The sequence below is a fragment of the Curcuma longa genome, chromosome 16 (assembly GCF_044706935.1).
Source record: "Curcuma longa cultivar G26 ecotype Majalengka, Jawa Barat chromosome 16, ITB_CL_G26_1.1, whole genome shotgun sequence".
Lineage (NCBI taxonomy): Eukaryota > Viridiplantae > Streptophyta > Magnoliopsida > Zingiberales > Zingiberaceae > Curcuma > Curcuma longa.
This window is the reverse complement of record NC_133876.1, coordinates 3,596,916-3,609,888: the sequence shown is the minus strand read 5'-3', so window position 1 is coordinate 3,609,888 and position 12,973 is coordinate 3,596,916. Positions and strand designations below refer to the sequence as shown.

Sequence of the window (12,973 nt, the reverse complement as noted above, 5' to 3'; positions counted from 1 at the left end):
GAAAGTCAATTTTTTATGGGAAAAGATAAATATGATTCTACTTTTTTAAATTTGGACGGACACGTAAAAGGAAAGAGGGGTAAAATGAAAAATAAGTACATAATTTTAAAATTTTAAATTCATATATATCATTTTGATATTATATTTTAACAAAAGGTGGAATCCGCTACTTCAACGATCTCATACGGTCGGTCCCTCAATCATTTATGAGGAGATAAATTAAAAAATTACAATTAAATATGATGGAGGAGAATATTATTTTGACTTCATCGAGATCATTTAGATATTCCACAAACTTTCTAAAGTCCGGTTCAGTAAATTTTGATGAACCAAACGCAAGACAAACCGGTCAATTTGGGTAAGTCGAGTCCACTGCCCACTAAACCCTCGTATTGGCCTCCCAAGTCGAATACCCCATTCGCCATGGCCGCCGCCGCAGCCTCCGCAGCCTCCGCCTCTAGGTCGGTTCTTCGCTCGCTTTCGCTCCGGACCCCTGCATCCCGCGTCGTCGCTGTGGCTACAACCGCTTCGTGCCCTACGCTTAGGCATGCTCCCAACTTGAGGCCCGCCGTCGCTGCCCGTTACCTCAGGTAGCAACCAAAACAAGTAGAGGGCAGTTACTCTCCATTTAGAGCTTTGGTTCAAAATTTATCCTTTTCCCTTCACAATTCGTTATTTTGTTCTTTTTAATGTTCGAATTTGGAAATTTTGGCAGGTCCGCTGTCGTGGCGAGCTTCTGCTTGGAATCGTTGATGCCCATGCACAGCGCAACAGCTTCGGCGCTTATGACATCGATGCTCAGTGTTTCTCGCAAGAGATATGGAGGGTTCTGTGAAGGTACATTCTGTATTCTGTTTTTTAGATGAAGTTGTATTCTTCCCTTTTTGTGTTTTTTGCCATTTATTGGTGGAGCATATGGGCGATTGTATCATACAATTTGTAAGCCATTTCAGCAGTACATTTAGTAGTGTGACTGTGTTTTGTTCTCCATCCTTTAATTGTAGAAGCTAAGTTTTAGAGGAATTCGATGCTTTTAGTTGGACTGTATGAGTAATCAAAAGAAAGAGGTGAACACACCTATGAAGTCTCAAGAACTTGACTTGGTATAGCCTTAGAGACATCTACTGTCTTGACTCAGAGCATTCTCAAGGGATTACTTCATCTGATTTTGGGCTACTGCATGTATAAGTATTAAATAATTGCTATTCATGATTTCCTAAGAACAGACCGAATGTTACATGAGTAATCACCTAAAAGTTCAAACATTCACATCAGCAATTTATTTTAAAACTAGTATTTAGAACTATCTTAGTTTCATAAATGCATTCCATGTTGTAAGCAGCTATGGCTTGTCCAAGCATCATCGGAATGTAATACTACTACTAACAGGATCTTTTTTATGGTCTCCTTTTTATTATCTCTATTTTTTTTCTTCCATCTTACTGATAGCATTGAACTATCATGTTGGTGTAAGCAAATGTTCAGGATTCTTTTACCTGTTTACTTGCTTGATCATACTAGTGATATCTCCATTAATATGTAATTATAGCCTAGAGTTTTGGAAAATTGAATCATTTGGACTTATTCTCTTTGAAGTCTATCTTGTAGCTTGGTTATTGTCAGTTTAAATTGTAAATAGCTCTAGCTATCATTATGAATAATGAAAATAGGTTTCCTGTCTTTTGTTTTACTATTGATGCAAGGGCATATCTTTTTCTCCTTTTCCTTTTTGTAGGACAAGATGAAACTAGATGAAGGCCACATATCAAAAGGTGATTAGCTTAAAATAAGTATCTATTACATTTGAATTATACCAATGCATACTAATTAATGCATGGAAATTTAGTCATCTAGGGTGCACCTCATAGAGCTCTCGTGTACCTATGTGTACTAGCACACCTTTTTGAATACCAAATGGTATATTATATGCATAAAAGTTATCACTATCAAGTTATTGTTTTTCATCAGTTTTAGCGCTCATAAAAAGACAATATGGAATCTGTGTTGTTGCCTCAAGTATTGTGGAATATAACATGGTTAATTATATTACATGCCACTTTTATTTCTGCAATTTAAATACATGATGCATGAAACAAATAAATGAAGAAATAGTGCACTGATTTTAGGTCATTCAACCAGCTGCTTGCGATGACATGTGATAATCGTTAGGTGGAATCTTGCAAAATTTTCTGTTCTTCATGACACTTTTATTTCTGCAATTTAAATACATGATGCATGAACCAAATAAATGAAGAAATAGTGCACTGATTTTATGTCATTCAACCAGTTGCTTGTGATGACGTGTGATAATCATTAGGTGGAATCTTGCAAAATTTTCTGTTCTCCACAATAAACAGGTGGGACACTCAAATTTTATGCTACCTGCATCATATCCATATAGTTAGTTATTCAAATCTATTTGGATTTTGAAGTTTAATGACATCCAAATCCAATCTAACTTTTGTTTGGCATAATTTAGGTGTGATTATTCCTGATGATTGGTTTGCTAATAGATTTATGACTCATTGTGGAATTTGATTTAGAAAAATTGCATATAGGTCAGCTTATGTTGTGTGTGGTTGTGTGGGTGGGTGGGTGGGGGGGGGGGGGGGGGGGGGGGGGTTATTGGCGGTTACAATAAAACCATATATAGCAAAGCTAGCTATAGTAAGTTTGTTTTATCATATATGATGTAACAATATTGAAACTGTGACATCTTTTTTTATGATAGTTTATTTGGTCACAATTTTTGTTATCAATTCTGGTGAATTGATGAATGAACTTGTGGTGAAAGGTCTTTGTTGTGCTTGCCATAAGCATATTCTTTCTTGAATGGATTTAAATTCTTTCCTGAATGAACTTTTGAACGCTTATATCAAAAATTGGATTGGATACAAAAGAAGGGGAAAAAGATATTTTCAGAATAGCTAAAGCGAGAGAGAGGAAGACAAGAGATCTTATCTAAATAAGATTTATTAAAGATTAATGTAATAAGGTACTAATAAATGATGAGGAAATAATAGAGCGATAGAAAATGTATTTTTATCAACTTTTTAATGAAGGTTTAGGTGACCAACTTAACTTAGATAATGTAAATAGGTTAAATGAGTATAAAAATTTAAGTTTTTATCGTATAATTCAAATTTCAGAAGTAGAACAAGTTTTAAATGAGATGTAAAACGAAAAGCAATTGGACTAGATGTGTTAGATTTGATGGAATTTACGTATATATCTCTACAATGGTACGATATTGTCCATTTGGGGTCCACATCCTCATGGTTTTATTTTTGGGCTCTACCTAAAAGGCCTCGTACCAATTAGATATTTTTCATCTTATAACCCTAGGATCTTTTCCATGTATTTCCAATGTGGGACTTTGAAGATGATATTTTGATAGAAATATGGAAATACCTAGGGAAATAAATTATTGAATGACTTATGAAGTTATTCAACCTGATATTGAAAATTAAAAAAAAATCTGATCAATGGAGGGTAAATACTATAGTTCTCTTATATAAGAATAAAAGAGATATACAAAATTATGCAAATTATAGGGGTATGTCATATCATGAAATTTTGGAAAAGAGCAATAGAAAAAAAAACTAAGAAGAGATCACGATAATTGAAAATCAATTTGGATTTATGCTTGGAAGGTCGATAATATAAGCTATACATCTTTTCAAACAACTAATTGAAAAGTATCTAGAATAGAAGCAAGACTTACATATGGTACTCATCGACTTATAAAAAACTTATGATAGAGTCCTAAGGGAAATTATATGAAAAATTTTAGAAAAGAAAGGTGTTAGCATAACGTATATTGAACTAATTAAGGATATGTATAAGAATGTAATGACAAGTAAACACTTTCGATGGATTAATCGAAATGTTTTCCATAAAAATATGGTTACATTATAGATAAGCTCTAGTCTCTACATTTTTATACTAATCATGGACAAATCATTAGACATATCCAAGATACGGTATCGTGGTGCATGTTGTTTGTAAATGATATTATTTTGATAGATGAAATGCATGAAAGAGAAAATACTAAGTTCGAATCTTGAGGGGAAATGCTAGAAGTGAAAGATTTTAGGCTTAGTAAAGTAAAGACAGAATATATGAAATTTAAGTTTAGTAATATTAAACGTAATAAAACTATTGTTAAGATAGGAGACGATGAGTTGTTTGAAAGAGTTTTAAGTATTTAGGATCATTTTTGTAAAAGGATGGAACGATTGAGAGTAAAGCTATCAAATGGGCTAACTCATGGCGGGACGGGCTATCTCGTTAGAAATCCAGCATATGGCGGGGCGGGATGAGTTGGCCCACCAATTTGGCGGGTTGGGAAATCTCCAATTCAATCTCACCCAACCCAAAGCGGGGTCGGTCAACTCATGGGTCCGTCAAAAAATAAAAAAGTATAAAAAATATTAAAAATTTTAAATTTTCATTATAGTTTAAACGGGTCAACTTGAAATTTTTAATTTTAGATTGTGGTTTAAACAGGTTAAGCCTACTAGTCTATTGAGTTTTCTACTTTAATTTTAAATTTTGAAGAAAAAAATAAGTTTTTTCAATCCGCGGGCCAACCCAAGCTCGTCACGAGTTGACCCACGTGGGTTGCGGGCCTAGGTGGGTCGGCCCACCTTAACCCACCTTAAAATAGGTTAATAAAATGTCAACCCAACTCGCTTAAATTGTTTGACGGGGCGGGCCAATCCAACACACTCAATCTAAATTGACGACTCTAATTGAGAGAGATGTCTTACATAGAATACAAATAGGATGGTTGAAATGGAGGAGAGCGTCAAGTGCTTTTTTGTAATCGTAAAGTACTTCTAAGATTTATAGAAAAATTTTATAAAACGACAGTTAGACCTATTATGTTATATGAAGTTGAATGTTAGGCTATGATTTGATCACATGAGCAAAAGATGAGAGTTGCAGAGATAAGGATGTTAAGGTAGATGTACGGATATAAAAAATGAAAAAGATAAGAAATGAAAATATTAGAAAGTTAGGATTACATCTATTGAGGAAAAATTCTGAGAGACGTTTAAGATGGTATGAACATATACTTATACGATCAATAAATGTTCTAGTTAGGTGATATGAAACTATGACAAATATGTATATCAAACGAGGAAGAGGAAGATAAAAAAAGATTTAGTGTGATGTGAAACTATGATAAATGTGCATATCAAACGAGAAAGAAGAAGATAAAAAAAGACTTAGTTAGCAACAATAAAATAAGATAAAATTTATTTAAATATAAATGATGATATAATAGGGAATAGAGTCCAATAACATAGAAAAATTCATATAACCGATCTCACCTAGTAGAATAAAACTTGATTATTGTTATTGTTGGTTGCGTGTGAAAGACTAAATTAGTACTTTTGTACGAAGGATGGAAATGTTATAGCGGACAGTATCCATGTGGAATAGGAATGTAGCATAAAAGCAACTGATAAGGATGACCCGAGGCAATTTGTTCTTCTGAAAAAAAATATAAATGCTTCTGACGATGATAGTACGTAAACTAAACAAGATGGATGCTGAGATATATTTGCCAACAGGCTTTGATTTTTCACAGTTATAGTTGATTATATGATCTTAATAGGCTTGATGGCAAGACAAGATCCTTGTAAATGGTTTCATATGAATGCTGAGACATATTTGCCAACAGGCTATGATTTTTCACATTTATAGTTGATTATAGGATCTTAATAGGGCTTGATGGCAAGACAAGATCCTTGTAAATGGTTTCATATAGTTGACACCTGCATCTTGCTGTTGATCATTCAAGAGCTTGCTTGTTCAATTTAGATATTTTTTATCCAATCTTTATTTTTAAGCTTGATATATTGTCATTTAATTTGGGATACTAATTTATTGTATTTAAATCAGTTGGCAGTGACGATGCATGATGCCTCAGCCGGATTCTGCAATTCAGAGATCAGGAAATATTTGGAGAATCATTTTTTTTTTCATTGCTAGAAATGAAGTTTAATCTCCATAAACCCTCTGCATTTATCCAGAAAGGTCATTTGATATTTCTTTTGCTACGGTTGACTTTGTTTTCTAATGCGTTTTTTCAACATTGGAAGTCATGTTGCTACTTTTCTTTTTTTACTTTGGAGTACTATCTACTAGCAACTTGTGATGATAGTTAGCTTGACAATTCTGTTTGTGGATTGGGGACTCCTTCATCCATGTGCACCTAGTCTTTGTTGAGGGAGAGTAGCAACTCCAGAAACTAGTTCAATTTAACTCATCCAACCCACCTAGAGTGATCGGCATGACCAAATCAGTGGAACCACACTTGATCGGGTGGGCTAGTCTCTCGTTGATTGCTTGGCTTCATTAATTGCTTGGCCTCATTAATTGCCTTGATCTATTTGGACCTCCGAATTCATTTTGACTGAATTGATTTGTCTGTTGGGATCAGCCAAGCGTTAGGTATGCCTGAAGTGTTAGGCTCACCTTGGCCACTCGAGCCGCCTGTTCACTCGCTCCACCCTACTCACTTTGTCGTTATTGCAACATACCTTTTGTACATACTTCTTTTGTTTGCCTCTTGTTCTAGTGAGTATGCTGAAAATATTACTCCCTTTTATTTGGTAAATATAATTTTTTACATTATTCAATAATTCTAAAAAAATAATTTATAGGAATAATATATTTTACATGAAATAAATATGAAGCTTTATTTATTGGACCTTAAATTGCATGAACAAACGAGAGGGCGACAATTGCTTGAATTGCATGGAAATTGTTTGGTTTGAGCGAAATTGATTGATTTCCAAAAGGATTTGGAATAACCAATTCGCTTAATGAGTTTAATGTGAGTGAAAGAATATAATTTGGTTAAATATAAAAAATATTTTTTTATTAGAATACTAAAATAAATTATTATTTAAAATCATCGAAGGAACGCTTGGGATATATATATATATATTTTAAAAAATTCCATGTCATTCATAACTGAATTTAAAAAATAAAGAAAATGTATTTGTATTTTAAATAAAATTTAAATTTTTGTAATAGCAATAATAAGCACCTGAAGCTTATTTTTTTGTCATCTAAAAGATTGAAAAACATGTCATCCAAATAGATTGAAACATGTCATCTAAAATATTCATTGTAGGTGAAACTAAAACTTAATACCTAATCTAGTATATATGGTGTTTTCTTATTTTTTTTGTGACATATTTTAGTTATGTAATCTGAGGTTAGACCGTACTAGTTTTAAACTAATTTTACAGTTGCATGACTTTGCATTTGCAATATTGTGTTATACTTTTAAAAACTCATATTTGTTGCTAAATTTGATAAAATTGATATTGATCATGCTAAATTCAATAAACCTTATATTGCTTGTATTACGTTTAATAAAATTTACGAATTAATAAATTTAGTTCAAACGGTATTGAAAAAAAATATTAAAGGTGGTATTATATTTATGTATTAACCTTTTTTTAAATGTATATTGTATGTCTTTATAATCATGAGTATTGTTTATTAAAAAACGTATATCTTTCTTATTTTATTTTTCACTAATTAATTAGAACTTTATCAAGTCAACAGTGAATAGTAGTCTGGATTTCGGCTCAATTTTTGGTCGAACTGAACCTGTTCTCGATCCGGCGGCTCACAGAATCAAAACTGATTCAAAAGGGAATGGGCCGTACCGTTGCTGCTCCTCGATCCTCCTTCCCCACCACACGGCCGCCTCTTCCTCTCTCCTTTTCCCCCAGGCCTCCAATTCGTCCGCTCGCCGGTGACGTCGCGCGACGTCACCACCTGCCCAATTGAGGAACCATGGAAGTCGACGCCTTCGGTATCTGCTTCGTTACCGCCGGAGCTCTCTCCTCCTTTCTCACACGAGTCTCCTCTCCGATGTGAGGTGAAAAGTCCTTACCTTTCCCTCCTTTTTGATAGCATCTCGTATGGATGTTGATAGAGCTTGGGCTGTGCCTTGTGTTAGGGTGTCCAGTGGTTCATCTCATCTTTTCATTTTATTTCTTTATGAATGGTTTAGATAGGCATCGATGGGGCATTTAAAGATAAGGGTTATGGATTGAGTGGCAGATTAAGGGATATAAAGGTAAACTAGCTTGGCATTTTTGTTTACTTTCAGGTTTTGTCTCTCGGAATTGCTTCATTGGAAGTACTTGCTAGTTGGAACTCGTCAGATGCAGACTTTCCCAGTTTATGGACGATTCATCTTCGATTAGTAAATGCTTTCTTTAAAGAGATTTAGCTTTCTTTCTTCACCATGTTCAACCCAAGCTGGCCTTTCATTGCTTTCTGGATTTCACTGCAAAGTGACAGAGACTTCTGTGAATGGGTCACTGGCTCCATTACTTGGTGAGACCCATAAGCTGTTAATTTATTGGTCTGAAAGCAAAATGGAGGCAATCAGATTCACGACTTGGGACAACCCTTGTTATAAAAGGTTCTGTACAATGGCTAATCAAGTACATGAACCATCTCGAGTAGCCTTGGAGCTTGAACAGGCAGTCGATGAGCAAAGATTTGAGGATGCATGGATTGCATATGAGAAGCATGTGCGGATGGTTGGTCTCCCTGGGAAATCAGTCTTGAGTAAGCTTATAGTTTGTTTTACTGAGAGCTTTAATATCCATTGGCTAAACAAAGCATACAGTGTAGTTGAACTGGCTTTTGCAGAAAGTGAGCATGATTTATTGGAGAAAGATGTGCTTATTTACCTTGCTTTCATCCTTTCAAGGTCACAGTTGTCTATTCTTGCAACAAACATTGTCAGAAAGTTGGTAAAGATGGAAGCTTTCCCTCCAATAACTGCTTGGTTGGGTATCATTGGCCACATGTGCCAAACATCAACTGGTACGTTGCTTGCTGCTGGTTAATTATGGAGATTGGATATCTGTTCAAAGATGACAGGGTTGATCCTCATAAAAAGAGCAATAGACCTTTGCATTCCATGAAGCCAAATGCTGTTGCCTTCAACATAATTTTGACTGGATGCCTCCTTTTCGGAACTACTAGAAAGGCCGAGCAGCTTCTTGAACTAATGCCACTGATCGGGGTGAAGCCTAATTCAAACTTGCTGATTGTGATGGCTCAGATATACAAGAAGAATGGGCGTAGAGATGAACTAATAAAACTAAAGAGGCATGTTGATGAGGCCATTGGTCTTAGCGATGTGGACTTTCTGCAGTTCTATGATTGCTTACTTTCCTGTCATTTGAAGTTTAAGGATTTGGATTCAGCTGTGGGCATGGTTCTGGACATGCTCGGAAAAGCTAAGGAAGCAAGACGGTCTTTGGCTTCTCCAAAGTCATTGTTGCAAACTGTTGAAGCTGGAAGTTCAATTCATTATGAAAACCCAGGACATGAGAAATTGGATAGTTTGGGCAAGTTCAAATTGATTGAGAGCCTGGCTCCTCTTTATTTTGATTTTACCAAGGATCAAAGTTTTTCCAGGCTTGAAACTGAGGCCAAAGAATCACTTAATTTGCTTTCAGAAAAGTTACAGGCTAAGGTTGAACTTGTTAAATCTGAACAGGGCTTTCTTCAGCCTACAGAGAAAATGTATGCTAAACATGTAAATTCTTTGCTTGAAGCTGACAAAATTAGTGGCTTGGCATCTTTCCTAATCAAAGCAAGCAAGGAAGGTGCCCCTGTTTCTCTTGAAAATTCTGCTGCTGTTCAAGTAATAAATTCTTGCATTTCTATTGGTTTACTAAAACAAGCACATGAGCTACTGGATGAGATGACAGTTTCTGGAATTAGATTAGGCTCTTCTGTGTATTCTTCTCTCCTAAAAGCTTACTGTAAGACTAATCAACATGCTGAAGCACTGACACTTCTAAATGATGCCTGTCAAGCAAGAATCCAACTTGATTCAAGCTGCTTTGATGCTCTAATCCATTCATGGACACATCAGGATAACTTGGGTGGTGCTTTGCACATATTTAAGGAGATGAAAAAGTCCAACATTTCAAGATCCACCTATGGGGGTTTTGAAACTTTGGTTGAAGGTTGTACCAGAGGTGGTGAAGCAGGTGTGATGGTTAATCTTTTACAGGAGATAAAGGACATTCAGAATGTAGACAGTGGTATTCATGATTGGAACAACCTGATTCATTTTTTCTGTAAGAAAAGGTTAATGGGTGATGCCCAAAAAGCTCTAAACAAGATGAAAGCTTTAGGCCACATACCAAATGCTCAGACTTACCATTCTCTGGTTACTGCTTATGCTGCAATAGGTGGGAAATATGGTGAAGTAACAGATTTGTGGGGCGAAATGAAAGTTCTTGCAAATTCAAAGTTGATGAAATTTGACCAAGAGCTATTAGATTCATCACTGTATTGTTTTGTTAGGGGTGGCTTTTTCCTTCGAGCTATGGAAGTCATTGAGATGATGGAGCGAGATCAGATGTTCATAGACAAGTACAAATATAGGTCTCTTTGGTTGAAGTATCAGAGGACTTTGTACAAGGGAAAAGCCCCGAAGGTACAGACACAAGCTCAGCTGAAAAGAAGAGAAGCAACTTTGGCTTTCAAGAAATGGATTGCCTTAACATAAGAATAGAACGCCTACTCCTGTCCAGGTAATTTTCAACTTGTCATCTCAGCTTATGGCAACCCAAGTTTCCTCAAGATAAATGACAACTATGGAATAGTTGCATTCACTATGGAAGCATTTTTTGTTAAGTCTTAGAGCAAACTTTGAGCACAATAACTTATGCTCCAGTGCTCATCAATTAATTTATAGTGTAAATTTAGGCTGAAAAGGTAGACATGTAAATGCAATTTGTTATCTGTGCCAACTAGTGCGCAACTCTTTTTCTAAACATGTCTTCTATATCAAGCTTGACTTATGCATTAGTTTATGGTAACCCACTCAATTCTAAAACTATTTTTTCTGTCAATTCTAACACATTCAGTATTAATCATAATTATAAATGTGTTCTATCAGCCAGAATTTAAATTGTAAGATTGATTAGTTGAATTTATTGAGGATGGCCATGATACTTCCACCTCTGTTCGAACCAATAATCTGAGTTAGAATTTTAATAGATTGGATTCTTTCACACTAATTAGTATTAATATTAATTCAACAATCAACTACTATAAATTATTCATATCAACTATTAAAGAAAACATTGTTCTAATAAAGTAAAATACGAAATAATACTGATGTTTTAAAATATTTTAAGATAATAAAAATAAATTATTGATGGGGATTAGATCATTCTATATATAATTATTTCACAATGTTGTCATAATTTTATTTACATAATATTGAAGAACTAATAATTGTGTACAACCATTATTGTGGATACGATACTTAGGTGGGAGGAGTGCACATTTGAAGTTGTTAGTTGTGGACGGTGTGACCTCGTCGATCGATCGTGCAAAGATCACACTGTCAAAGTTGTAGGAGGTGAGGGCCCCTTGCATCATTGACGTGGAGCAAGCGAAGGATGACGTGCCTCTTTTGGTGATTACCATGGGTGACAACATTCGGGCGGGAGGAACACACATGACGTTGTCATCAACCATGGATGGTAGAAGGAAATTGATCGAACCACGAAGACAATACCAACAAAGTCATAGGAGGTGAAAGTCATGTCCATAGTATCCTTAACGTCGAGCGTGTTGTTAGCAACATCTCAATTAGAGGAGCACTTATGCAACATTTTTTATGATGACTATAAGCCCTCATGTTGCCGCATCTGGTGATATTTAAAAGGCAACGACACTAGTGAGGCAACGACACTGGGAGTAGAGTAGGCGAGGGAGGCGTATTTTTGATTCTGACTCAAACGAGCATGTCCTTGTGATTGACAAGGTAATCAACATCCAACCAAGCATCACCCAATGGATAAGGCTTGTTGCTCCTCAATAATAACGATATAATTAAGATCTTCAACTGTCTTGGACTAAATTAGTAGGACTGGACTAGAATATTTTAATTTTTTAAATTTTAATTTAATGTATTAAATTAAAAATTGCTGGGCTGTGGGATCAAACTCAACATAGCCCCAGCATTGGTTACGCCAATGCTCCTCAAAGTAGGCATCTTTTATGATGACTATAATTTTTTTTACTCGTTAAGCAAGATGCACAACTCTGCCTCTGCCTATAACGAATAATCTGCCATGGCCGATCCCAAGCCAGGATAAAGAGGATGGTTGTGTTAGGTTGCTAATTAGCATCAAATTAAGATAAATGTTAATGAATGAACCCATGAAACTATTATGTTAATGCTAGATTTTTCTCCGGAAAAAACACGTTACAGGGTTTGTTTGTAACATCTCAGCAAGGACTGTTACATTTTCAAAACTCAGATATAGTAATAAATATGCAAGAGTTCGCGTTGTAGGATCCGACTATAACATATCAACAAAGATTACTACATCTGTATGGAAACTTGACTGTGATATTAAATAAACAAAAGTTATCTCATCATAGGTTGGATAAGAATAAATATTATAGGAAAACTAAGGGGGCGTTTGGTTTGAATTTTTTTTTCTATTTTTTATTTTTTATTTTTATTTTTTTATTTTTTGATATAGTTTTTAGAAAACAGAAAATGCATTTGGTATGATATACTATTTTTTATTTTCTAGAAAAGAAAATTAAAAAATGCATTTAGTTTGTTAATATAAAAAATTATAAATAAAATAGATTTTTTAATAAAAATACTATTTTATTCATGAAAAAAGAAAAATCATACAAGAAGGGGATTAACCATATTAGAAAGGGGGCAAACCTGACCTTCTAATACAATATTACATAACTTCAAACTTTTTACATGTATCACACTATAGGATAAAAGATCCATAGTAAAAATATTAATTAGAATACTAAAAATTGATCCACAATTCTAAATCAAATTTAGTAACAAAGGAAAGATCAAACACTTTCTCCTTCAATTTATAAAACTTGCGATGTTGTATCTTTTAATTGCTGC

General features: G+C 34.7%; 1 protein-coding gene and 1 pseudogene across 6 annotated transcripts; both read left to right on the top strand.

The window, feature by feature from the left end:
* Positions 1–403: 403 nt before the first annotated feature.
* Positions 404–6,138, top strand: LOC141847985 (protein NUCLEAR FUSION DEFECTIVE 6, mitochondrial-like). Of its 6 annotated transcripts, XR_012603444.1 has the most exons (5): positions 404–590; positions 716–837; positions 1,736–1,772; positions 2,288–2,357; positions 5,921–6,138. XR_012603444.1 is itself a non-coding variant. In XM_074736094.1 (4 exons), exons 1-3 carry the CDS (start codon positions 424–426, stop codon positions 1,753–1,755), a joined length of 309 nt encoding a protein of 102 aa, XP_074592195.1. In that variant the 5' UTR covers positions 404–423; the 3' UTR covers positions 1,756–1,772; positions 5,921–6,138. The 6 variants fall into 6 exon arrangements, 3 of the variants coding, with proteins under 3 accessions (XP_074592195.1, XP_074592193.1, XP_074592194.1); XR_012603445.1 differs by lacking the exon at positions 1,736–1,772; XR_012603443.1 differs by lacking the exon at positions 1,736–1,772 and having other exon boundaries at positions 5,914–6,138.
* A 1,639-nt stretch (positions 6,139–7,777) lies between these two features.
* LOC141847954 (pentatricopeptide repeat-containing protein At1g03100, mitochondrial-like) lies at positions 7,778–10,791 on the top strand (annotated as a pseudogene).
* Positions 10,792–12,973: the final 2,182 nt, after the last annotated feature.